Below are 27,790 nucleotides of genomic sequence, written 5' to 3'. Positions count from 1 at the left end.
TTCTTGCCATCTGTTGTGGTTTGTCACACTTCTGCCTCACTTGAGTCTTACACTTGATGCCTTGAAGATACAGTGATAGGAGCCAGACAGGACCATGGTAAAACTCTCCTTAAGCTGAAGAGGGAGGTGTGGTAACTGTCTGCTTGTCACAAGTTATACTGAGAGGGGGAAACACAGGAGCTGCTTACCAGCCTCACAGCGTGGAAGAATGCAGGTTCAAAAAACAAGGTAAGGGGAGGTAGGTCTTCAGCAGCAGGCTGAGCACTGGCACCAGTTTTCAAGCTGGGACAGGCACTGGACATGTGTGCTAAGGGGAGAGTGGAGTGTCGTGTCAAGTTAAGAAATGATTCTTTGGAACAATGAGCTTGGAAAAGCTTGAGTGTAAGGACAAGGCAAGAAGTAGGAAACATTAGATGAAACTTAAATGTAGTTCAGATGGGGTTGAAGCCTTTTACACAAGCACTTCTGGTGCAGTATTTGCAATGGAATGACTACATCATCCACAGGACTAATTTAGATTTTATTCTGGTATTTTTCAAATATAAAAAGTCAAAATTCTTACATCAATCTTTAAAGAAAATCCATGCAAGCAGGTCAAAATGTGTACAACTTAATTCCCTTCCCACCCCGCCCCCCCTTCCTTTCAGTTTTCACTTCACAAACCATGCTGGTAAGTAAACCAAGTGTCTGCCCCTCACGTTTCTTTTCACAGCACATTGTTAATAGAACAATGCTAGGCTAAGCCAGGGGTGCAGTAAGCACCAAAATAAGATTTTTCACTTAAACAGCCTCTCTGCAATACCTCAGGATTTCTTGTGTTTGAAAGCACATTCAATTTTGCTTAAATCTGGCTCCGTGAGATTTTAAACGTTAAGGCTCTTTTTCTTTGATACCACTATAATGTAACTCATGAGACTCTCAAAACCTATCAGCCAGGAGAAGCAGCAGTACAAAGTAGACTCTGACAATTGCAGATGACAACCTGTCTCTTCCCTTTTTTTCTCTGGAGAAGCAAATTGGATACCTTGTACAGAATTTTTGGCATGAGAAAAATCCCAAATTTGCTTTGTTTGAAATAGGTTTGGCCCATCAAACTAGAGATTTGTGTAAAAACAAAATGCTTCTAACATTTAAATTGATAGGTAGTAGAAAAATTGTAGCCTTCCTATTCCAACTTTACAACTCTTTCTGTTGGAGTTTAGTGTCAGATTTCATTAGTACTGAAGCCATACTGCCATCCCTTTACTGCAGTTGTTCCCTGTAGCAAAACTGAAGTGTCTTCAGTTGACATCTGCGATTCACAAAACATTCACTTTGAAAGGGAGTAGAAGTCAAAGCAATAGAGCTTCATTCTGAAGGTTGCATAGAGACTGAAGAGATTTGTACAACAAATGCTGTTAAAAAAAAAAAAAAATCTGTCTGGCACTACTGAACAGCTTAAATGTGTGTGACCAAAAATATTTATAGCCAATCAACTCTGAGTTTGTTAGCAACAGCAATACTGTACATTTTACATTATTATCAAATACATAATTCAAGAGTTACAAAATAAGGTCATGCATTACCACTAAATCTCATACAAGCTTGGATTGATTTCATTCCAAGAATCTGAAACGGAGACAGCATTTTTTTAATGAATAAAAACTCAAACTCTGGGTTCTGTTTTAGCTGTCATCGATTTGATATAATCTTGTTACAAGAAAACCTATACAAGTTTGCTCAATTTAAAGTGTTAAAATAACTACTGAACAAAAAAAGTGAGCATTAAAGTGATCAAAAAAGGGAGCTAAATGATTCATTCTTTTAAAGGCAGCCTTGGAGCCAGACATACCCCTCTACACCATGAGTATGATTTTAATAAAGATCAAACATTCATTATGCTCAACCCCTCCTTCTCCTGTTTCATCTGGCAGAACAGTTTAGAGTAGTGAGCTGAGCAAATGGTATCCCAGTCTGGAACAGGTTCAATGTAAAATAGATGTACCCATGTGTGCACTACTGAAAATAGCAATGCTCCTTCCCTGGCCTCCCACCTCATGGCTGAAAAGATGGACAAGCTGTTGGCAATACTTCCACCTTAAGGTGCACCTAAACACTTGTGTGTTCTTTCCAGTTCTGGAAGTGACCTGGACTAGGAGATAAGAGGGATTGAAAGCAGTGTCCTACCCACTGTTTCAGAAGTCTTCAGCTTTGTGGCTCATGCCTCTTGTCAGTAGTATTTATGCCTCTTCAAAGAGAGCAGCATTAAGAGATCAGATCATCTATCTCCCTAGTTTCACTGCATTTACATATGGCACAAGATTGTTTTTCTAGGAGTAACTTGTGGCAACATTTTTTTCCTAAAAAAGTGTAACAGCACAAAAAAATTCATAGCAGCATTTTACACAATTTGTGTTAAAAAAGTAGAAGTTAACCATTTGTGTATTGAGTAACAAAAGGTTTAAATTACATTTATTTCCCATTTTACACTCACTATTTACTAGTTGGACTATTTACAAAGGTTCAAATGTTGTATAAGAGAATGAGCTTTACCCAGAATAAACTTCACATGTGAGGTAGTGGTCTACCTCGACCTGTTTTGGCTGGATATAAAGGAGGTACAGTTGGGTTTAAATCCTAGAAAAAATTCAGAAGTAGGATGTTCATGTGAATTAGATTGTGTTCTTGCAGAAGACACCATGCACACACACACATACAGAGAGAATAATCCTATGGTAAAAACATTAAGACCAACAGTGGATTTAGTTTTCATCTTCTTGTATGAAAAGCAAGAGAAATAATTAGAACAGCTGTACCTCATTTATTCCAACTATATTTTTACCAAGAGGCCAGCTTTTATTTGAAGAAGCTAAAGTAATTGATGTTCAAACAGAAGAACTGAATGATTTAAGAATTAACTTAAGATTGGGGGTTTCAGCACTCCTTCTAATAGGACAAAGGAGTATTATTTCTCTACTGGTGGAGTAGCTATCAACACTCCTGTCCCAAACACTGGAGGCAGCACTACTGGCTCCTGCAGGGCAAGGCACCTCAACACATGCTTGCTAATAGACACCTCTGCAACCAAAGGGTGCCCCTGATTAAGTCTTACTTTCCTCCAAACATTTTTAAATTGCAGACTGCAGGAACACTACATGAGATGTTTCTAATTGAAGATGAAAGTTTTTGAACCTGCAGTGTAATCACACCATGAACAAAACATGTATCAAGGTTAAAAGGAAAAGGGGGAAGAAAGATCTACAGTGCTTTTCACACAAATCTTCTGACAGCTCACCAGCTGACCAAGTGATGAAACTACAGTCTAGTGGATAGTTTTGGTAGCTGCAAGACAAAGTTCTTGTTCTTGCCCTAGTTATATGTTACATGAAGATTGCATAGGACAAGGCAACCTTTTGGATAACTGAGGCAAGCAGTGCTTAGTGTTGGTATTCTTTGCTCTTGACAGGCTGAATGTGGTTTAGTGCTTTATTGTATCACCCTTGTTCACCTCTGCCTTCAACACATCCATTTACCCAAATACTGCCAGCTTAAGGGTCTTAGCACTTCATCTGTGGATACCAAATAAGAGTTTAGTATAAGACTATTTGCTCAAGCTTTAACTACTGACTAAAACTCACAAGTTTTAAATAAGCTGAACACCACTGAGATGCATATTTTATTTTAGCAGATATGTAAATTTATAAATTTATATAGTCAAGTTTATTTTTTTAATAGCCTATTAAGGCATCTTAAAAAATCCCTATATGGCTTTGGTTTGCTGAAGTACTACTTTACATTGTTAAAAGAAAAACATGTTCAAATAAATTTGACATTATGACACATTCACGTATTTCACTTAGAACTGACAGTTATACAGATGCCTACACGTGATCACAGATGTCTCCTGTTGTGATGGCATGAATAAAAAGGTAATCCGAATGTTTATCTCACAGTAGAGGGCAACCCAGAAGTCTGTGCAGAAGTGACATATAAGGAATTATTATCTGGAAGAGGGGGAACCACAGAGTTTCCATTAGTGGGTGAACAGCTCAGTTTCAGTTTTTCCAAGTATTCTGCATGAACAGGCTTGTGACACTGAAGGACCTTGATTGCATCTTCTACTTTAAACCATTCTCTTTTCCTTCCTGAATGAGTACAATCCACAAGAAAGAACAGAGTTATAAAATTTTAACAGCACTATTGGTTGCTATCTAGTTATTTACTTTTTCTCAGTTCTTTCGAAGTTGAAGTTGTCAGGCAAAAGAGTGAAGGAAAAGACCCTGAAAGAACTGATTAACGCAAGAGATTCACTCAAGCTTACTGAAATGCAATTCATAACAAAGCCTTTCAGATAACTCTCTTGAAGCACATACTCATCAGAAACTTGTATGACTCTCTATATGCTCCAAAAGCCACATGTTGTCATTAAAGGAAAGTGTGATGTTATTTAAATGACTTGATACTGCAGTCCTACATTGTCATGTCTAGCAGAAAACCAATCTTTAGACTGAACATGCATGCAGGAGAATGGCTTTCAAAATTTAAAAGCCATGTTCCATGCCCAAAGTCTCCATATGCATCCATATAAGGAGTTACTCAGGTTAGCTGTAAGTTTTAAAAAATAGTATACCTTGTATCAAACATGTTTATGTATTAAATTTCAAGACTTCACTAAGATCAGCTTAAGACCATCTCAGTTTTACAAGTTAGGCCTTTAAAATGCAAAGTCTCTGAAAATACATATAGGCAAGGTCAATGATGGTCTTGTTAAAAATTGAATGAATTCTATTTTTCATTTGGTTTAAAGCATTACAACTACATAAACCACTTATTTAAGGTCAAGGACCATTTAAAAAACACCCTGGAGTATAAGACAGTAAAACATTCTACTTTTTATGGAAAAAACAATTTGGCAATATAGTATTTGGCCTTTAAAAAATTACAATATTTATTCTGTCATAATGTTATAATAATTAGAGTATTCTAAGAATAACAGTAACACTATGTCGGAAGCAACCCTAGTTATGCATGTATTATAGTGTGCAAGAAGAGCATCCCTTGACTTTTACTAGAACAGAATTAGTATTCCCCCTGAATTACACAAATTGCTTCAGAAAAATGAGAAGAGTTTACTCACAACATTTCTAAGTGTAGCACATAAGGACAGAGAATTAATTTACCTATATTAACTGAATCCTCCCAGTCTTCCAGTATTTCCGTCACAGTAAGAACATAAACGTACGTCCTATGCTTCCGATCCTGGTTCTGCTTGAATATTAGAAGTACAAGTTTAAATTCTCATCTAAATAATTACAGACTTACCACAACTACAAGATTAGGAATTACTTACCTCTAAAGGATAGCTGCCAGCAAGCCTGGCTTTTATTTTCACTAAACAAACATCTGTACTGATGAGACCCAAAATGATGGGAAAACAAAGTTTTATTTGAAACAGCTATTCTCTTTTACTAGACTAAAAAAAACTGAACCAAACCAAAGACAATACAAACAATTTTGAAGACTGTGAAATTCTGACCAGTGTGTTCTTGGTCATCCAGCTAAATATTAGCAGTTGTCCACTAGTACTGCCCTAGATAAGTACTAGTACTTATCTTTTACATATATTGTAAATTACCCCAGTACTCCACATTTGCTCAAACTGTTTCCACAATGCATTTCCTCGATGAAAGGTCATTTGAAGAAACCCAAACACTTTTTGCAATATGGAACCACTGCATCATGTGGCCATGTCATCTACACAGTGCTGGCTGTAAAGTTTCACTCTGTGAACGAGGCAAATTAAGTAGCTTATGCTTGCAGTCATGCCAAATGCAAAAATCATTGCCATCTGCTCATCCAGCAGGTTTGCCATGATGGCAACACTCACCACCTGTTTAGAAGGCAAGTGTTTTGTACAGGGTGGGTTAAACACAGAGTCTGACAGAGCTACCTGCTCAGGGCAAGGCCACTGTGCTGCAGCCAGTCCATGTGAGGTTGGCATAGCCATTACTCCCTGCTACTCCAAAGCAGACCAGTGGCAGTGTTTGAGGTGCTACCCAACCAATTAGACCATCCTTCCTCTTGGAGAAGAACTGAGCTCCTAATAAAACCAGGACCATCTACAATTACAACTGCATTAAGAACCAAGAGATGTTATGGCCTAGCTTCCCTAACAAATGGCTGTATCCCTGTAAATAACCTTTCCTACTTAACTTTGTTTCACTACAAGCTTAATATAGTTTTGAACTGTTGCGCTTTACTAGGAAATAAAAATTCTCCAGGAGTTCTTTGTCAGTATCACCATTAAATGAGATACATATATTTATAACACATATCCTCTCTGGCTGTAGTTCTAGAATAAGAGGACTCAGCAGCAGCATTTATTTCCATCTTCTTAGTTCCATTCCCAGGTCACAAGGTGTGGCCCCCTCAATGGTACTAACAATAGTTTGTGGGGGCCTGTTGAGAAATTAAAGTAGGGCCTCGATTTAAGTTAGAAGTAACCTAGGAAAGTGACACAACACCAATTTTTCTCTCTTCTGGTCTAGCTGGTGTAAATGCCTTCAGAAGAACATACACCTGAACTACCAAGGAATCATCATGCTTTGCAGCCCCTGTCTTAAGCCAACAACATGATCGGTTATCCTGATAACCAAAAAAGGTTTTTTGGTCTGAGCTGGGAAATGGAGGATACTTTTGTAGACTGACCAGCAGAGTTATAACATAGCAAAGTTTTTAATGTGTAGGATCATCCAGTTCAACCCAAACCCAAAACATATCAAAAAAATATGAGTACTACTAACTACTAAGCTTCAGGACCTTCAGGAGCTTCTCTAATTGTGTCATGGCTTCCATACTTCACACAATGTGACACGTGACTAAGTAATACTTCACACAGGAAATCCCTGTCAGGAATACACTATAAAATGGGATATAGGAATGCCTATAAAAGCTGGGTGAAGATTTGTACCTAACTGAGACTAAGGGACTTCCACTTAATATACAGCACAACATAGTAACACTGGATGTATTAGGAGCTGAAGACCATTAAAACTACAGTCTGCTCCTGCCTAGAACCTGAGCAGAAGTGGGCAACACCAACACTAAAATAGAGTTCTAGCTAGCAGGTGTCCTTGCACTGTTGGTAGGTCAGAGTTTGATGTTTTTATACCATCAAATAGATGTTTTGAGCTACATAGTTTGCTAAAGGTTGGATTTATCTGTTGTCCGAAGTCTTGACCTTTTTTTAGCGAATTAAAGCCATAATGAGAATTCATATCCAGACTTATTGATTTACATGTGAGAAAATTGACAAATTCAGCAAAATCTAACCAGGGAGGAAAAGTCAAAAGAGTGCCTCAAAAAAGGCTAGTGTAATGATTCAGAAATCCTAACTCTATGAATGGTCTGGTTGTTTTTTTTTTTTTTTTTTTTTTTACATCTAGATATTGCCCAAGTACTAATTTAATCTTTCCAGCAAAGGTCTAAAATGACCTGAGATTAGCTCAGCTGGTGAGTGCCTGGTGCTGGACAACACCATGGTGATGGGTTTGATCCCAGTATAAGACATTCACTTAAAAGTTGGACTCGCTCTTTGTGGGTCCCTTCCAACTGAGAATATTTTGTGATTCTGGTATAAGTACTTTGAACTCTTCCTATTCAAATCTAATGTAGCAGATCCAGCAACACTGCAAAATTATAGGTAGGTAATACTTATGAACTTAAGTCTGATGTTGCAGCTTATCAGTTTTCAGAAACAAACCATTGCTTTTAGAACATAAAGGAAATAGCTCACCTCAAATATCCCAAGTAGTCTGCCTAGCTTTCCCTTTACTCCAGCCTACAAAACAAACAGGAAAAAGTATTAGCATTTGGTATTAATTAAAAAAAAATATAAAGTACCCGTACCATCATCCTACATTAGCATACTCCTCCTTATTAGGGTTATTTAAGTAAGAGTTTTAAGTTTTAATTAGATAGTGCTGCACTGTGAGACCCTGGTTTTAGACTCTTTGTGAGTATTAGAGTACAAAAGCTTGTCCTAATGAGTGGATCAAAGAATCCATAAATCTTTCAAGGTTTCCATCCAGACTAAAATACTCTATTACTTACCACATTTTTAATGTACTGTATTTTATTAAATAGATAAATCATACCCAATAATGAAAAAAAAACCAGGAAAGTAGAAAGGACAAGGGAATTTCAAGTAGAATTAGAATTAATCTAAAGAAGCAATCATTGAAAATCCAGTGCTATTTTACACAGAAATTTAAGTTTTCAAAATACAATAATAAATTGTAAAATAATAAACTGTAGGTTACTGCATGGATCTTGCAGCATAATGACTTCACGTGTGCTGGTTTTCACATCAAAGTAGCTTTTGTCATGTAATATAAAGCCCAAATTTATATCCCCAATTCTCTGCAGTTTTGAACTCTTTTTCTAGCCAGTACAATTACAAAAGGCTTTCAATTCAGTTTTACTCCAATATTTTAAAATAATCCCTGTATCAGCCTATGGTTTGTGAATTTTATCAATTCAGATAAGGTGGCCATTACTTTCTACTAAGACTCTAAGGTTTGCTTTTCCAAAAGTAATATATAATGCCTCTTCCAAGGGACACTGCTTATGATCATCCATTAATTCTAAACAAAACTCAGTCCCTATGACTGACACATAAAGGCATATGTTGCCTACTGGCAGACAAAGCCATATTTAGATTGTTTTTGTCTTGTTATATAACCAATATTTAAAATAGGGCTTCTTAGTGCTAAGATGACATTTCTAATTTTCAGTCTTTGCTTCTAGCTTAGCCAAACACAGTTAATTGATGTCTTATGTCTTTATATAAAGGACCATATGGATCTTCATTACATGTTAATGAGTAACTCTGACAAATAACTGGGCAGGCCTTAGCAATAAGTCTAATCAAAGTCTTAAAGTGAATGTTTTCTGTGACTGTCTTTTTGAAGAAAGCAGACGACTGGTGTTATTTATTAAGCCATTCTGATGAAGCCTGATCACAGCCTCTGCAAAATTATCATGGCATTTTGCTTATCTAGAGCAAGAGCTAGAGCAAAAGTTAATACAAAACTACATACAATATTCTGTTTGTCTGCTGTGATGGCCGATACCTGTTGGAGCTCATAAAGCCAAAAATACACAACTGGACCTGACAGATAAGTGATTAAGCAGCACATTAATTAGGAAAGTGACAGGCCCTTATTTTGGGCTGAAAGAGTAAGGAATGCCACAACAGGCACTAAAGATTGCTTGTGCTTTATACTGGGTAATGAAAAAGCACTTATTTGTGAGAAGCAGCATGCTGAAGAAATGTTTTTTACTGATCAGTCCTAATTTGCTCAGCATTACAGTATCACTTCAAGTGGGAGTCTGACAACTAACATTTAACACGTAGCAAAACTACCATGACCAGCTACGTTTACTAATACTGAATAGCTTTCATAGAGAAGTTCTGTCAACTTATTGGTATCCCATAGTCACAATGTGAATTTATCAATGTTACTCTAAGTGGAATTTACTTAACACTTTCTCTTTTCTCTCTTTAAGCAAATCAATGGTTTAAACAAATACCCTTAGCTGAGTAATTCTGAATGAAACTATTAGAACCACTCCATTAGATCACGTGTAAAAACTCCCCAAAGCTTGAAGTGAAGCTTTGGTGCAACCAGATGTTGCTATGTAAATGTGATTACTATAACTGATGTCCAATTACTTTCTACTCAAATATATATGTTTCCAAAATGTAGCATCATGCCTGCAAACAGCAATGTATTTTGAAAACCTCTACACTCAAAAGTGTAAAAAGGTAGTAATTCAAAGGCTTGTGATTTTTTTCCTGAAAATATTGAACTGAATAGTGATTCAAAGTCTCATGATATTTTTCCTGAAAATAATATTCAACTGAATAATCCTTATAGTTGAAAAGGTACCTTGAATTTGACGGTGATCTTTTAAGTGCTTTTACAAACAAGAATATTTCCTTCAAGTTCTTTTCGTAATGTGCTTCAAAATGTGTCATATTTAAGTGCCAGAGGACCAAGAAGTACTTCAGCTTTATCCCCAGAACATCAAAAGCAGTTCCCCCTTTCCCAGTGGTAAGCTTCTGATCCAATGCAGTGGTTTAATTCTAGACTTTGAACCATTTTGCCTCTCATAAAAACAATACTTCTTCCTTTGGCTTTTATGTACCCATGGCTGTTAAAATATGGTTCTTCAAGTAAACAGAATCCTATAGGCTTCTGTAAATGTGTAAGGACATCTGAACTTTGGAATAAAAACCTGAAAAAAACCCCAGCTTTCTTCTGACAGACAAGCTGTTGAATTAAGTGCTATATTCCCCAGAACAACTCTCTAGGGAAGTCTGAGAACTCTCCAAATAGGACCTCAGATCTGAATCTTATGCATATATTTCAGCGTCAGTCTAAATCCAGCCACAAGAGAGAAAACTATCCACTTCATCCCACAATCAGTCTGGCCTGGAGGTCATTCCTGTTCCAGCTGTAGAGGTTCTGCAGTCTCAGATGAACATCAGACTCGCCTGCCTCCTGTAGATGGAGCCAGAGTCCTGCTGCAGTTCCATCTCTAAGCTAACAGTCTACCAGGGCAGAAAGTTGCTTAAGATCTGAAAGATTTGAGATATTTTTAACTCTGGCATCTGTAGGATAGTATTGTAGCCATTTTTTTGGCTACACTCCTGAAGGGATGGTGGCAAGACAACTCCTGCCCCATTTTTGCATACTTTTATAGAACAAAATGCTTGCCTTAATCTTTCAGCTGATAGCGTGCTTTATTTATTTCTGCAGTGTCTAACTAGTTCTAGTCTGTAGCACCCAGTCATTTTTCAAATATTAGATGCTCATTGGAGCTAATTCCTCTATTTGCTGTGAGAAGTCTTAGATGATATTACTGCCATTTTTACGGTTGCAGCAAATTAATCTTAAGGATCACCCTCTTCTTCTCAGAAACTATATCCACACAGGGCTGAGGGAAATTGCATATTTTCTCATAGGCCTTTCAATACACTACTAAGACGAACAAAGCAAGAGTCTCTTTTTTGTGACATGAAGCCAGAAAAGGGAGTGGTTCACAATTCACAGAAGAGCTCCATTTACAAGGCTGGGCATCATTGGCTTGCCACTCATTTGTATAATTTTTCTTTGAACAGTGCATGTGCAGACTTTCATCTTTCATACTATGCAATTAAAGACAAAGCTCCAAATTCATTAATGGAGTAGCTCCTCATTTAGATGAGGTTCAATACCTTTCTGGGATTGCTTTATTCTGTGACTTAATTTTGTTATTCTCCTTGCTGGTTTGTAAAAGTTTATTGCATCTAAATAATTAAGGTAACTGTAAATTTCCAGTAACCTGTGAAATGTCAGAGAACCTTAAATGAAACACTAAGTATTCAGTACAGGTAAGAATCTGTATCACCAACACAAACAGAATTGGAGAGTTAAAAAATCCCTGGAGTCATGTACACAGGCAGACTGTGAAACAACTGCCATGCATGTACATTTGATTACAGAGACCTTTGAGTTGTAAAACATTCTCAATACACTGCTGTTGGTGTAGTCGAAGTAAGGATATATAAAGCCAGTGGGCTATCAACACTTCTACCATTAAGGAATGCCATTATAACTCCCACTATGCATTTATCAATTTTAATAAATTAATAGAAACATTGGGTCATGCTTAGTTTGTACATGACCCAATACTGAAGAAACATTTCAAACCAGCACAACCGTGCTTTCTTTGAAGTTTATTCATTCACAAAACTCTTTAACAGTTCACTGTACTGTAACCAGCTTGCCAGGTGACATTGACCTTAGTATAAAAATAGAAAGCACATTCACCTTTAGAAAGGTCAGTACGAATTTCCATGGCTCAAACCCCTAAATACCACTCTTTTTTTCTTTAAAAATGGCACTTGGCAATCTCATGCAAGACTTAGCTGGTAGCTGAAGAGTACTTTACTTTAAGGCATGAGCTTCTAAGTCTGATCAGTTATACAAGCTAAAATACCCCAGAAATTCTGAGGAAGTAGAACAAGTGTAACCAAATGATTTTTGCTTATTAAAGCTCCTAGTCTGTGAAAACTCTTCATGCATTTGCAAGCACAGCTCAAAGCTTAATGTGGCTGGAACTTCATATTATACTCCAAAACACCATAAAAAGAACAGTCCCTTCAAGATCATCCATTCTTCACCACCAAAGAAAAAACCCCAAACATATGACTACAGTTTAGTCAGCTCTAATTTAACATGGAGATGAGACTTTATGGTCCTTCACCTTGGACTATACCCTAAGTCAGATCAGCAATTAAAATTACAAGCATTCCTAAGAACACTGGGCAGAGGACTGGGCTTTTTAATCCTACCCATGAACTTGTGACAGTGGGAAGACAAGACTTTCTCTAGAGGTGTTACTACTGCTTGGAAGCCTAAATCTTTGCTGAGTCACTGCTAGAATCCAAACTCTTTGCTCCTTTCAAATGGACTGTACCCTGTGGCTGAGTATGTCTTGTGTAGATCAAAATGAGCTCCTCCAGCAAAACTGAGCGCAGTCTGGGATAAACACTTTTGATTCAGCGAGGTTTATTCATGCTTGAACCTTGCTTCAGGAAGGCTGCTGAGAGCAAAAAATAGTGAACCAGTCTGTTCCCCAAGGAAAATGGGAGAAGGGTCACTCAATCACAGCCCACAGATCTCATTTTGACACTGAATAGCAGGCAGTGTTTGGTGCAAGTCATGTCTACATCAAGTTCCTAAGCCTCAACATCACAACAGAACCAGTCTTGAGGGTAAGCAAGATAAACCACCAAATAACATAGCTAATGGAAAAAAAATCTTTACAAATACCAATCAGCAACAATATTAGTGTGTTTTGGGAATAGGAAAATGGGATGAGAAAACTGGTTAAGTCTAGTAGAAATCCTGTAGTTCACTCACTTACCAGAATGCATCCAATTTATGAAAAATCTTATACCTTCTATTTAAAAGTCTGATATTTTGATTTTTCTTGCAGTTTTACTTGGTTTAGTAAAAACGAACCTATTGGTTTAGACATAGTTGTTAGACATTAAAGAAACACTTAATATTTTTCACAATTTTCCTAGGAAAAATAAACAGCAAATGAAACCCCAGAATTCTGAATTTGAAATTTAAGTGTTGTAGTATAGGAAAATTGCATGAATTCATCATGGCTTAAAGTTCTGTTTTGCCCAGTCATGGGGGCAGAGATAGAAAGGCAGACTATAACCATAGTGCTTTCTTTATCGATAAGCAGCCATAAATGTATGAATTCTCAACTGCTCAGATAGATCAGTTTTTAATCTATTTAGTTTGAAATGTACTCAAAAGTCTGTTGATTTCTTGTTCTTATGCAGCTACATGTTAATGGTTAGTTTACCTTCACTCTGTTCTAAAAGAGCTGCAAGTCAAACATTTTCTTCACGAACACAGAAATGTTACACTACTATAATATGTCATTTGGCATAAAGTCACACTTCTACTTCCAGGACTTGTTTATAAAGGCAGATAGAAATTTAGCTATGAAATGAAAGAAGAAGCTAAGTTGATTGGTTCACCTCACCACACTATACCCCAATTCTAACACACAGAAGTGCAGTTCTTTGAATTTTATAACCACAAAGGTCTCAGTCAAGTACTGGATAAAGGAGGCAGTTCCCTCTTGCTTCTTGGTTTCCATCTGAAGACAACAGCAGCAAAGGTCAGCTGGATTTGTTGCTTTGTTTTGTTTTTGTTACCTCTTCATACACCTCTCTCACGGCTGCTCCCCCCGGCTCTTCTTCTGGTTCCATTCCTCCACCTGGTACAATCCACTGATCTGGATATCGGCTACTGCTTACCAAGAGCACCTATAAATAATTACAAGTGACTGTTAAATACAGCTCACAAGTCAGGAATCTCACTACTATCTGCTTTTTCAGCAATGCACTTATTCACCTAGCCAGATGGATTACAGACTTCAGAAACAAAACATAACAGGCAAGCAGGAGTTGGAAAAAGAGGAAAACAGTTACAATCCAATCTGTTTTATAAAACTAAGTCAAGACAACGTCATTGCAATTTCTTTGTACAAATGCTTTCCTTGGATGTTAGACACAATGTGGAAAATACAGAATAATGTGCACAGGAGTGAAGGCATACAACAAAAATCTAATAACAATATTTTCCAGAACTAAGTCTTCAAATAATGTAGATGGCAAAGTGTGAAAATTAAGACATTTTCATCAACATAGAAGTTAACTAATTCTTCTGGAATGGCATCTTCTGGCTAAAAACAGACCTTTGAAAATATTTCTAATTTTTAGTCAGAAACAAGCTTCTTTTCAGTTACTGAAGTGTTATGTTAACATGACATGCTTAAACTATTGCATAACTAAAATACAGTGAGAGTACTTCATTGGCCCTTGTCCAGTTTGGTTTCTTTTAAACATTTATGTAAGAGGAAAAAGCACAACACATTGAATTTGATTTCTAAATTTAACATTTTTTTCCCCAGAATGTTTTAATTTCACTTAATTTGACTCTAACCTGGTTCTGTCATTGATACACACCAATTTAAAACCCCCAGTCTATAGGACCTGCTCTTCATAATATTCAGAGCAGAGAAGATGTTAGCTACCTGTCCAACAAACTATGATACCTTGTATTTGGAGTAATTTTGCAGTAGAAGTTTATGAAGATAAGACCTTGATTCAGGACCACTTTGATATAAGCAGTTTAACTTATATTTGAGACACGTCCAAGTTACCAAGACATACTCAGTCATCTGCGTAGTAAAAGGCTTCCTATTCTAGGCATTACTTACATAAACCCTACCCTGAAGTCAAAGAACAACTGTGGGGAGTAAAAAGGCAGGGTCAGTGCTCGAATCTTGAAAAGCAATTAAAAGACTAGAACAAGAACCTCAAGTCTAAAGGTTACAGTTTTAACTGGTGCCAGACAACTGAAGTGACCGTCCCAGCCCTCACCTTCATGGACTTCAAACTTACCCCCTGTTGGCTTAAATAGGAAAATGACCCTCTGATGACAGTAACAAGGAGATGATTACCACTTATACTTTGTCCCTTTGGCACTCATGGAAATAGGCTGTAAGTTCACCTACAGGAACTAGGAGTATAATTCAGGTGACTGCGTGTGATATGTGTGCATAGTGAGGCGCACCTGGAAGAGCCTTATCTGACAGATACTGTCTTGCAATGTTTGTCTTATGTACAGTCAAGATTAGTACAGTGGAGAATCCTTTAGGGTAGGACTAATTTCCCCAAAGTTTTTTCCTGTGCTAAGTAAGGAATACAGCAGAGACATCATTTAGTACAGAAGCACTCTTAGCATCTGATCTAAATGTTCATGTTTTCAGTCAACTCAAGTATTTTACTCAGCTATCTAAAAACCTAAGAATATTCAGCAAAAGCAATAAGGTTAGACACAAATGCATCTCAACTTGATCTTTAGAGCCAAAGGTTTTGGTTTCCTAGGATCCTTCGACATAAACAAAAGATTCACAGAGCGTACACAGCTCTACTGAAAATAATTTTAGAAAATGTTTTTGAACACTTAGGTGGAGCACTGTATCACTACAAAGAACCACTTTAGTCAGAGCTTAAAGAGCAATTGTAAAAATCAAGTTATGAATTCACTTCTGAGTTCCAGATATAAGCATTAAACATCATTTTCTGCTGATGAAACTAGCACTCAATCCAGTCATATGAAAGCTAGCAAAAATAATAAACAAAAGAGGAAGATTATCATTAAATCATTCCCAGCTTGGTAGAACAATTTAAAATCAGCATTCATTGCTTAGTTAAGGCTAAACATAAAACTCTTAATTACTACTATGGGATAAATCAGGTTGCTCATTCTGGCAGTGTAGTGTAAAGCCAGGATTTTTTTTTATGCCTTTATATATAGTAGTTGACTACTGCTAATCTAATCAATAGACTATTAAGCAGAGCTTGTACATATATTAGCTTTAAATTACCCTTTTAAAAAGCAGAAACAAATACATCTAGCAAGTAATCAACATTAAAAGACATCAACTCTTGTAGATAGGCATTACAAGCTATGTATACAATAAACTCCCAAGTGTTACAGCCTGAGAATTCATTTTAGCAACTATCCAAACCTCCACCAAACCTGGAACTGAAGCATTTTCTCAAACATCTTTCCCTCTATGCTTTATTCTTGTGCGATTTCACTGCTTTTACAGTCTGAATCCAAGGGATCACACTAAGATATATCCCTGAGATCTTCAGATGCACTTTTTTTTTTTTATCCATTAATACATGAAGCCACTAGGGCATGAGGCATCCATCCTGGGGTAATGCTATCAAAAATGTACTTGGCGTTAATCAGATTCAACAAACAACAAAACCTAATGGCTAGCACTTGCAGGATTGTGTGGTAAGGCTGAAAAGCATTCCACAAACTTTTTCAGTATTGCATCAAGCAGTCTTCCATGTTTTTGATTTTTTTTTTTGTACGTTGTTCTTCATTCCATGTAGTTTTGAAGTATTTCCATCTGAAAGTGGCCAGAAGATACATCCTCCAGTACTAAATGACGAGGCTGTAAAAATAAATGCGATTTAACTATGAAGACACCAAAAAGCTGTGGTTGGTTGACACTGCACTCACATGCCAAGAGAGCTGCAAAAGACAGCAGCAAAAATGCAGCAATTCACCTTCTCTTAATAGAAGATAATCAAACTAGGAGAAATATGATCTAGGTTGCCTGGCAATCCAGTCTTTTCTGAGCAGGCTCATGGTCAAGCAGATTACAATAGTCTACTAAAAAAGAAAAGACTGCAGAATCTCACACACCTGCATTTTTTCTGGTTTACGCACACTAAATTTTACACCAAAACCCAATTAGGCTCACAAGAATAAAGCAAAAGTACTTCCTCTGCAAAGAAGTCTGTGTTCTGTATCCCCAGATGCAAAAAAAGGACTAAGATTTGAGTTGCATTACTTACTAGTGGTCACTGCCTTTCCCATGTCTCTGACTAAGACTTACTGTTGATAACACTTGTTCAAAAAAGGTACAGAGTATTGCAGTGAAATCTGCTTGTCTAGTTATACAGCTGAGTTTATCTAACTCCAAAGACTAAGGTAAAGATACTGTAATGCTGCCAATTGAAGAAGTAAAGCTGTGAAGTTCAGCTAAGAGGAAACAAAGGAAAAATTCTTCCATTAAGCATTACCAGCCAAGTTTCACCTCACTTCCAAGGCCAGGAATAGAAATGACCTTTGAGTGCAGTGAGGAGGAGAAACTGCTAGCCAGCCTGCTTGTAATAAGCACCTATCAATACACATAACCATAACATGGTTAACCAAAAAGGTTATTACAGGGCAGGTGGCATCATGGGACTTGGTCACTATAAATGCTAAGCTTGCAGACAAACAACTAAAAATTTCTAAAGATGCTGAAGTTTTGCCTTCTTCAGTGTTCTTAAGTCAAAACCACTCATGAAACAGTTAGTAGCCCTGTATTCCAGAAGACCAAAATTGCAACAGCTCAGAGTAATACATATTATAACTGCAAGCTATTAATCTTGATTTTTTTTTTTCATATTAAGCACTAGAGAGGTAGAAAATGCTTAAGTTTGTATCATTGCTTTCTATTTTTCTTAACTTAAGGACATTATACCCTAGCAAAATAATAGTATTAAAAACCAATTTACATTAAAAAAGCAAGGATAAAGTATAAATTAGCTAGAGCAAATCCCCTCAGCTGGATACTTTAGACTTCAAAACAAAGTGATCCCTAACTTGAAAATACACCATTCCAATTTCACAGTAATTAATTTTTGTCAATAATTGATGACAATTATTTGTCAGATTTCTTTAAGTTTTCTATTCCCAGTCTAATCCCATCTATTCCTGTCTTTCCCACTGCACACCCCATTTTCATCGCTGTCACTACTCCCGTAGCTATGCAACTTGATGTTTGAACTACCTGATGGAGATAGCCAAGTCTGCCCTTCTTTATAGCAAAGCTGGCAGTTAAAGGGAGCAATGTCCAAAAGAAAAGAAATCAACCCCTCACTCTCAAAAGACTGCTGAGCATTGACTCAGCTGCAAAGAACATCACACTGCTCAGGTGTACTGCTCAGAAGACAGGTGCATGGAAGACAAAGGATTCAGCTCCCAAACTCTACAAAGGTGAGTACACACAAATAATTTCAGAAGATTTAAACTGGTCAGAGTACAGAAAAGATCATTAAGGCATTAAAAGGTACCTCTCAGGTACAAAACAGTGTCAAATGCTGTTAGATGTACTGCATATTTTCATAGGCATCAGAAACATTAAGAGGATAAAACATCCAAACTGACTTTGAGAAAAAAGACAGGACCCACTCTGATGGAGGTTAACATAATACAATTTAACACACTCAATATGGAAACTCAGCCTACACAGTTGGTCTGCTAAAGTTACAAGCACCTGAAATAGTCAGAAAGATGGTTTAATTCCAATACAGCCAAAAGGGTCAGTCAAGCCCTACGATTTGTTTAAAACCAGCCATAAGCAGATGCTCAGGGAAGAATACAAACAGTAAGTGCTTTATTATTCCCTAACATTTTCAACTTCCAATTGTTTTCACCTCAGGAGCTTCCTTAAAAGCACTAGGGAACAACTTTGAACGCTGCAACACAGGAACACTATTGAGAAGCAAGGAAAAGCATCTCTTACAAACACTGGATTATATTTGCAGAATTAACTGTATAAATTTTTAGGCAAAAGCACGCATCTCAGAGAGCATATGTCAACTGCTACTGTACTTAAGAGATTTCCTTTATCTAACACTTTTTTTTTCTATTTTAAGAATCACTGCCTCATTTCAGTAGTTCTGAAACAGTTTTGCAGTTCCCCTATAGGTTAATGTGGTATCCGTGTCCTAGAATGCCATTTGCTTTTGGCAATGAGTTTGGAAAATACAGCTTTAAACCTTGCCATAGCAATGTTACACAGGCAGCATTTAGTAAGGAACATTTGCCTTCCTGAAAAGATTCTCAGGAGAGTGACTGCTTATAGTCTTCATTTGTTACTGCAATAATTTTCAAAATTACTTAATTTTTTAAAACATGGAGAAATAACATGCACAAAGTTATTGTAAAGTAATAACAAAACTGTAGGATCAGACTGGACAGCATTTTAAGAGCTAATTAAAGTCAAGACTGCAACACCTTTACTTTCCCCCTAACACTGGGTTGAGTTTAGGAAGCTGATTTGGATGAAAAGTAGATTCCCCACGAAAGCTTTGTCCAGCCTGCACACACACCAGCCATCAGGACACAGCTATTGAAGGGGCAGTGCTGCACAAACTGGGGCAGAAAGGCACCACTGCAAACCCCCGATTTCAAATGAGCCTGTACCAATCCAAGAGCCTCTAGCAAAGTACCTTAAAGATCACAGACTGAAAAGCAGTCCCCACCTACAGCAGAGGTTATAAAAGATGATTTAGCCTCACTGAACAGGAGCTAGCACAACAGCAGAGGAATGGCTAACTAGCAGTACATTAATCCTAATGCTCATTAATTTGAGCACAGATCTTGAATGCATCTCAGAAAACTGGGTTCTGTCTACACAATATATTGAAGCCTCAAATATCCTCCCAACTTTACTTTAAGATCACTTTTCAAAGCAGCAACACTGGATATCAGTCAGTGCTACTTTATCCCCATTCTGAAGATGAATGGTAAAGAAATATGGGTATAATATAATACTCCAGAATTAGATATAATACAATACTCCAGAATTAGATCTGGTTTTTCCTTTGTGACCTTCTAACTTTAAGGCTATATGGCAATAAGGAGAGACATGTCAGCTTTTTTCAGAAGTTTTGCTTTTGACTTGCACTTTCAGCTGTAATATTTTATAAATTTTATTTCATATTAAATTCAAATATTTGGCTAACATGTTATAGTGACACAGAATTTTAGTGTCTCCCTCTGGCTATTTAACATACTTCACTTTGTTCTTTGGCTAAAGTGTTCATATTAGGAAAAGAACAGCACTGTACTACTATGGCATGCCAGTCAGAACACATTTCCTCACATAAAGTGAGGAAGTCACCTGTAGCATTCAATCTCCCCCTAAGCTTTAGCATGCTTTGGAAAAACAGATGTGACAGGTCTCACAGTGTGATGAAGGGTGCAGATCTTACACCCAGACATATAACAAAAGGAGATCCTGAAAAAAAAAACAAACCTGCAGACAAACAAGAAACTTCCCACAAATGCCTATAAAAGAAGTTTTACTTCTCACGCTGAGCCGGTTCCCCAGTCCACCATACATAACAGGAGAACTGGGCTTTACTGGTTACTCAGCAACATAATCTGTTTGACTAAGGGATCAGCTTCCAAGCACTTGTCAGAAAAAAGAACTCCAAGTCTTTGAGAACTGTTCAGCTGCAGGTAAAGATTTGACAAGGTTATTTCTTGACAAGTACCAGTTACCTTTTAGCCTTTTCTATCTTTGAGATACATCTTTGAAGGCAAAAATTTGTTTTGAAGTATTTACATTTGTAGCACTGGTTTCACCGAAGTGCTTAAGCACAAAGTCAAAAAGCCACCAAATTAAAGTAAGCTTTTCAAGACTTCTACAAATAAGACTGGAAAAAATACACATCAACCTATCGTCTGTGAACTCACATATCTACAAAAGATATTAAAAAAACATGTCTACAAACTCTAGCTAGAGATAAGAATGCATATATGCGTGTGTATATATATATATCTAGCTATGATATTAATGTATTTCTGAAAAAGTCTGACAATATGCTATTTCACAGTAACTTGAAGTTTTGAGCCCCACTCAGTTAACTGGAGCAATTCAAATAGAAACTTTGCCACCAGTTTAAATCCTAAGCAAACTTAGGATGGTGCAAGTAAGCTAAAAGGATATTTTTTTCAAGTATCTTAACATAAATATAACTAGCTCAAAAAGACAGCATCTTCAAAACAGGGCAAAAAGTGCTTTATTACAGGACATCTTAGCCTGATGTTACAGTACAGTACAGATACAAGTACAGACATATTTCCTTCTCCCTTCAGGCCAGCCCTCTTTGAGCAACTATCAACCCCATTAAACATATCCATATGGCATAGACAAGTAATACCATAGGTATGGGAAAATATAATTGAGGTTTCAAAATAAAAAAAAAAACATCTTATGGATGACCAGTGTCAGTATCTGAAGGCTTATGAATGAAGACTGAAGATTTCTGCCATGGTAGCCAGTTGAATTCCCACAGTCTCACTAAATCTGCAGGCTTCCACTGCTGGCAAGCAGTTGGATTTTGTTAAAAAATATTCCAGCAGAAAACAAGGTGCATATGCCATGCCTGCAGAAAGCTGCTTTTCTGTGGACATAATAAACACCAGTGTCTTGTATTCAGAGTTGGTTACCTGACATAAATCTTACCACAGCAACCTAACGTTCAATTTTTCTTAACACAAGCTTTAACCCCATATGAGCCTGCAGGGACACACTACAAGCAAACACTGCCTCTGTAGACACATCATAAAGAGCCATTTTGGAAGCTGTTTATAGGTCTTGATTTTTCAAGGTATACCCTTTTCTACAGCATGCAGATCATAGATTCATAGAATGGTTTGGGGTGAAAGGGACCTTTAACCAGGCCCCCTGACACAGGCAGGAACACCTTCCACTAGACCAGATTGTTCATCCAACCCGGCTGATAATGTCTAAGTGTCAAGAAAATGCTGAGGTAAAGCTAAGGCAGCAATCATCCTATGTTAATTACTCTTCCTGTCCATTAGCAGGGCAGGGACATGAAACAGAGAAAATAAAATCCGCAGTATGCTTGAAGTCCATAGTGAAATGTGTATTCTCTGGCATTTAAAACACACCTGTGTTCTCTCAGACCATCATAATGCAAGGTAGGTAACCCACACCACTATGGACACCATGCCAGCCTTACATAAGGTGCCACGGTCATACCCCAAGTTATTTGAAAGCACACGTTATTTGTGTGTTTACACCTGAGAGCTCTACACTGAGGGATAAAGAAACCAAGTGAAAAATTCCATGTCAAGTATGGAATATCTTTCATGACTCTGCAAGTTTATTTACAATAATTCCTAGAACACTCCATTTTGCCAGGGTAGCCAGGGGATACTTCTGGACCCTGGTTTTATGGATCAAGTTGCCTAACAAAAGGTCCTTCTGGCTTTCAGACCATTTAGACCAATGCACATAAAAATAACATTTTGCTTTTTTCTTTAATAAAGCCACTGCTAATGTAAAGCAACATCTGTACAAAACTAAGGAACACTATTTAAAAAAATGATTAAACTATGACCACCAAGGTATAAGAAACCCATGCTTAATCTATCTTGACATTCATAAAGTTATTAAATCAGACCAAAAAGGAGCTGTAACACAAGGAGCTTGTAATTTTTAACTCAAGAACAAGATAAATAGTTGACATGCAAGTGTGTGCCCTGCTACAGAGGGGTGGAAAAAAAAGAATCTACATTTCCTGTAGGTGTGTAACAATACATTTTTCCTCACTACTGTCTCAACATTTAAAAAAACCCCTTCCCATCTGTTTTCATCTCATGTACAAGGCTGAACAACAAATGCAAAATTAAAAATTGAAAAGCTTGAAGACTCTTTTTGCATATGAAACTATTTTAGGGCTGCCACTAGCAACTGCTGACTGAACACTAAAGTAGGGCTTTCAGTACCATATTTGATTACATAAAGCACTGTTACAGATACCAAAGTAATTAGAATGCACTCAAAGTTTATATTCAAGATACTTAAAAATAACTACTCATTTATTTGTATAAGATGTAGTTGATGGAAAAAAAATTAAATTAGATTTTAAAATTATTTCAGTTACTCAAATTGCTACAAAATTTATGTTTATTACTATTTGCTCCTGCTGCTTTAAAGGTGTGCCTTGTTCTCTGCATTGAAAAGTAAGAATCATCTTGCATACCCTCTGTGCAGACCCTAAGACAGGAGAGTTGTTATGTAAAACTACTGTTTGCAGAACACTGACTGCATAAACAATTCCAGCCTGTGGAAGCCGTCAAGAGGGCTCTCCTGCAGGCTTGTTCTAAAGCTGCCATCCACTCCCAGTTGCTCAAGAGAAACTTGCATTTCCTCCCAGACAAATCTGCCAGCCCATCCCTGCCTGCTGAATGCCATCAGCTTTTTGCACACACCTGCCAGCTTCCTGTTTGTTCAAAGCAAAAAGGCTGAACCCCCCACGCACTGCATGCCCACGTAGCCTTGTTGCCTTTTTTTTAATGGGATTTCTCCTGCTTCATTTCCAGGATGATTTTTCTTTCAAAGGGCAGACAGTCCCTGCAATTACTGGTTTATTTCCTTACAGAACAAAAGGAACCAGCACTTCAGCTCATAACCAGCCATCTTGCTCTCTCTTCAGCCCAAATGACAGCAGCAAGACCAAAACAGACAACACTTTAATGGCAGTAGTCTAAGAGACCACCTCCTTTAACATCCCAAAACCCCCAAAGCTACTGGGCACTTTACTTGGCTATTTGGGTTTCCTCCTTTTTAAAGGATTTTTCTTTTTAAATCATACACTATGACAGCACAAAGAAAACAAGATCTAAATCAAAATGGGCTGTATAGCACTAAATTGTTCTGTGTGGAGGCACTTGAAGATGAAGAACCACGGATTTGCACAGTGGTGCAGCTGACCCACCATCAGTGATCCCGGGTACAGGTTTTCAGGCGCAATATCAGCTCAAAGCAGAAGCTTTTGACAGTTGCAGGACCGCAGGGAAGCCCAGTTTGCAGCCTGTAACACTCAAGAGAACCGACTCCACAATTTTAAGCCTGGCAGCAAGGAGTGGCAAGTCCAGCAGTAAGTCTAATTGGACAGGGTGCTGGAGCTGGGAAGTAGGAGTTTGGTGTCTGTATTTCAAACTGCATACAGGAACCTCCAGGCTGAATTTTGCCTCAGCAGTATTCTACAGCACACCTATGTTTCAAATTGAGAAATAAAGAAGCAAACTGAAACTCAGTGTAAACAGTTGTGTAATAATAAAATAAACAGATGTACAATGAAGTGTGAGGGATGGGTTTGACCAGTCTTTTTCCATTGACATGTTACTTCACTGTACATAAAACTCAGCTGTAACATCAACATGGCTGCAAAGGCAGTGAAAGAAGTGTGGTATGGATAAGAAATCAACCAGGAAGCTATAACAAGCAGATTTTGCTAGATGAACAATAGAGACAATAAATGTTTTAGCGACTTGCCCAATTTTTGTCAATGGGCACAGAAAGCTGTTACTGAACATGCCTAAGTCTTTAGTCAAGAGGCAGCATCCAGAAGTCACGATATCAACAGTGGACATCACATGAAGTTGCATAAGAAGGATCATCTTCAGGTAAGAACACTGCTGTGGATTTCTGGTACAAGTTTAGAGCTCATGACGTGGCAGCAAGTAAGAGACTTAGATATCACCAGAAAACACAAGATGACTACACAACAGCTTTACAATCATGGTAGAAATGTGTCCTATTACAACATTTTTTCTGGTATAGCTAGAGAAGTGTTAGTAACCTTTTACACAGCACACCATGATCCCCATCTAAAGCAAGTGTCACCCACATTAAAAAATACATTTGCCAAACGGAAAGAGATGTAAGAGCTACCATGATGACCAAAAGAGAAAGTTGTTTTTAAGAGAAGATGATTTAAGACTTAAAGTTCATAAAAAATGCTAAGAAAGGAATGACTGCTCTCTACAAATAAGTCAGAAAACTAAGTGCAAGAAAGGAGAAAAAAAAAAGCTTAAGCTCAGCTATAATTGGCATGGGACAAGCCTGTTGGACAGTCAGAATGGAAGTAGAAAGAAAGGTTAATTCTAAGATTTGTATCACAAGATTGCTATAGATACTCATTCCTCCAGATGGAACCTAACCAGGTGAAAAATAGAACAAATTTAGTCTTGCAGGCAGTATCTCCAGAAAAAAAAAGTTGAGATTTGGATTTCTTGCTTTTAAGACTCCTAATAAGAAATGTATTCCTAAAAATTGTTTTCAGTTGTTGATTCTATTTTCTCAACTCCAATGTCAAGCAACTCTTTGCTTATCCTGTAAGTCAAAACAACTATGAGAACTATTCTATCCTGTAGTTCCCCTCCACCCCACCTCCCAATAACTTCTACAGGAGTCTCCTGTTCCCTTCTTCTCCAGCCACTGAGGTTCCACCCTTGTATTCTTTTCCTGCAGATGTTACCCTACACTTAAACACCCTGGAGATGTAACTTTGCTAAAAATTGATGGTGCAATCTCTAGAGACTTAGAAAAGAAACACTGAAGACATTTACACAGATTAGACCAACATAGAAACTACCTGGACAACAGTGTTCAAGATGACAGAAGCAAGCCTCAAACACCCAATCTGGGGAACATGGCTGGTGACTGAAGTTAATCTCAAACGCGGGAATAGACTCTGTACTGATACAGAGGAAGCTGGCACTTGGGAAAAACAGCTCCTAAGCAAGTTCAAGCTGTTAGCACTGCTTTCCTGGAAATGACTTGTCAGAAAGCAATTTTAACTGTTTCCACACACATAATCTATGTCCTAAAGCTGATCTGATGTTCTGCCATTCAATTCATCCTCAAGTGTCTACCTGCATGATGCCAGCAATACGGAACAGTTCCCCATCCAGAGCTGCACAAGGAACTGCAGTGCAATAATGGTCGGTACCCACTCTTCCTACACAGCCCAGCAAAGCTGCTACTATCATCCTTAGCCTCAAAGGATGTTATTATACACAAACAATATTCTGAAGCAGCCAGTGATCTCACTAGATGCAAGACTGAAAGAGAATGACAAGAAAGTGTATCAGGAAATGAAGAATGAGCAGAAATCACTGACAAAGGTGACCCTAACCATGAATTTCCAACCATAATTGGTGCAAAAAGCTGTAACAGTGGCTCAGGTGTTCAAACTCCAAATAAGTCTGAGCTGAAGTAGCATCCAAAAATTAGTATTAAAGTCACATAAATGGTGAAGTATGCTGGAGTGTCAGAGACCAGAGAAAAGCTGTAACCCATAACAAGACCTGGAAAGATTCCTGCTGGGTACCTTTCTCCCTCATACTAGTAAAAACTCATCAGCGTGGTCCCAAGGTTATACCACAAAGGAAATAATTTTTTTTCTGCTTAAACCCAAGTGCCTGTGTTTTGAGATCAGGCCTCTTCCCACTGCATTATATTTACTTAGTAGATGTTTAAGGAAGGCATTCGATGACAGCTTGAGAAGGGCACCAGCATCTTCCAGCATATAGATAAAGGCAGGAAAAAAATCCCAAACCCTAACCTTTATAGTTATTTCACGGCTACTAAACAAGAAAATCAAAACAGAAATGGCAAAAGGGTATGCTTCCAGCTTGAGACCATCTAAAAACGCATTGTGCAATGAAACCATCAGCCGAGTTTCCAGATAACGGGCAGTGCCATTGACCTTGGCTCGGAACCCGGGACAACTTTGTTGCCACCTCCCGACTCTGCTGCAACATAAAATTCCGGGGAGCGCTACCCACTACAACCAGAGCCGCAGCAACAACTCTCCCGCTACCGAGCTCGTTCGCAAAAATATTTCTAAGCTCCATTTTACTCTCTCCGTGGGAAAACCAGGTGTTCCAAGCACAGGCTTTTTTTATCGCACCCAAGCGGGGCAGGAGGTTCGCCTTCAGGATGACACACCAGCCCTGCCCTCCACGCGCCATTATACATTAACCGGTTTTCCGCGTGTCACGGGCACAGAAGATAACCCTGGAGCTCCAGCCGGTGTCCTGGCCCATCCCGCCCCGCCCGGAGAGCTCAGTGTCCCCCCTCCCTCCTTCTCCCTCTCCCGGCCGAGGGGCGCCGGGGCCGCGCACAAAGGCGGCGCCGCGCACGTGGGCGCGCACCCCGCCGCCCCAAGATGGTGGGCGAGAGGCGCGCCCGCCCCGCCCCCGGCACCGCTCGGAGCGGCACAGCCCGGGGGCCGCCCGCCACCCGGCTCCGGCCGGCCGGAACCCGCGCAGCCCCGCCGTGCCGCCCCCGCCGGCTCTCGGGGTGGCGGGAGGCCCGGCACGACCGCGCGCGCTGGGGGCGTCCCCCGGGAGGCGCCCGCGCCCCGCGGCCAGACAAAGGGATGCGGCAGCGGCGGGGCCGGCGGAACGGGAACCTCGGCCAGGCCGGCACGGCGCCCCCCGCCCCACGTGCTTGGCGGGCTCACCTCGTCCTCCCGCTCGCTGCGGAAGCACAGGCACGCCGCCCGCTTTTTGTAGCCCTCCCGGTCGTACGTCCGCGTCTGGTTCGGCTTGAATTTCATCATAGAGGCGGTGACACGCGGGCTGCCCCCGGCCGCCGCCGCCGCCGCCACGGCTCCTCTCTGTGAGCGCCGCCGCCGCGCCCCTGGGACACCGGCGCGGGGCCCCCGCTCAGGAGCGGGGCTGGAGGAAGGCCAGTCCCAGCCGCTGTCACAACAGCGTCGCGCCGCCTCTGCCGCTGCCGCCGCCCCGGGAGCTGCGCCGCGCCATGGAGGCTCTCCCGGCGCCCCGAGCCGCCGCCGCCCGCCCGCGGCGGCCGCCCCTGCGCCCCCACTATTTAACCGTAACGCGCATTCCTGCGCCCGCCGCGCCGCTCCGCGCAGGCGCCGGGCGGGGCGGGGCCGCGGGGGGCGGGAGGCGAAGCGCCGGTCCCGGCACCGCCGGGTGGGCGCGGTGCGGGCCCGGGGCAGCGGGCGGGTCCCGCG

At 39.3% G+C, this 27,790-nt stretch overlaps 1 protein-coding gene across 2 annotated transcripts; it reads right to left on the bottom strand.

The window, feature by feature from the left end:
• Positions 1-501: 501 nt before the first annotated feature.
• NUDT4 (nudix hydrolase 4) lies at positions 502-27,619 on the bottom strand. 2 transcript variants are annotated; one of them, XM_053978171.1, is made up of 5 exons: positions 27,272-27,619; positions 13,772-13,882; positions 7,775-7,819; positions 5,160-5,247; positions 502-4,124 (listed from the first exon to the last, which is right to left on the bottom strand). In XM_053978171.1, exons 1-5 carry the CDS (start codon positions 27,368-27,370, stop codon positions 3,922-3,924), a joined length of 546 nt encoding a protein of 181 aa, XP_053834146.1. In that variant the 5' UTR covers positions 27,371-27,619; the 3' UTR covers positions 502-3,921. The 2 variants fall into 2 exon arrangements, with proteins under 2 accessions (XP_053834146.1, XP_053834147.1); XM_053978172.1 differs by having other exon boundaries at positions 5,160-5,244.
• Between the last annotated feature and the right edge of the window lie 171 nt (positions 27,620-27,790).

Source organism: Vidua macroura, chromosome 5 (genome assembly GCF_024509145.1).
Source record: "Vidua macroura isolate BioBank_ID:100142 chromosome 5, ASM2450914v1, whole genome shotgun sequence".
In the NCBI taxonomy this organism is placed as follows: domain Eukaryota; kingdom Metazoa; phylum Chordata; class Aves; order Passeriformes; family Viduidae; genus Vidua; species Vidua macroura.
Note: the sequence above shows the minus strand (reverse complement) of the source record. Positions and strands in the feature narration are given on the sequence as shown.

What these genes read in the sequence shown, in the direction of transcription:
- NUDT4 (XM_053978171.1), bottom strand. Translation starts at nt 27,370, where the DNA reads ATGATGAAATTCAAGCCGAACCAGACGCGGACGTACGACCGGGAGGGC. An exon ending in TGAGAGAGGTGTATGAAGAG is followed by an intron (nt 7,820 to 13,771) that starts GTAACAAAAACA and finishes TTTGTTTTGTAG; the next exon opens with GCTGGAGTAAAGGGAAAGCT. An exon ending in GGAGGATTCAGTTAATATAG is followed by an intron (nt 4,125 to 5,159) that starts GTAAATTAATTC and finishes GTACTCATTCAG; the next exon opens with GAAGGAAAAGAGAATGGTTT.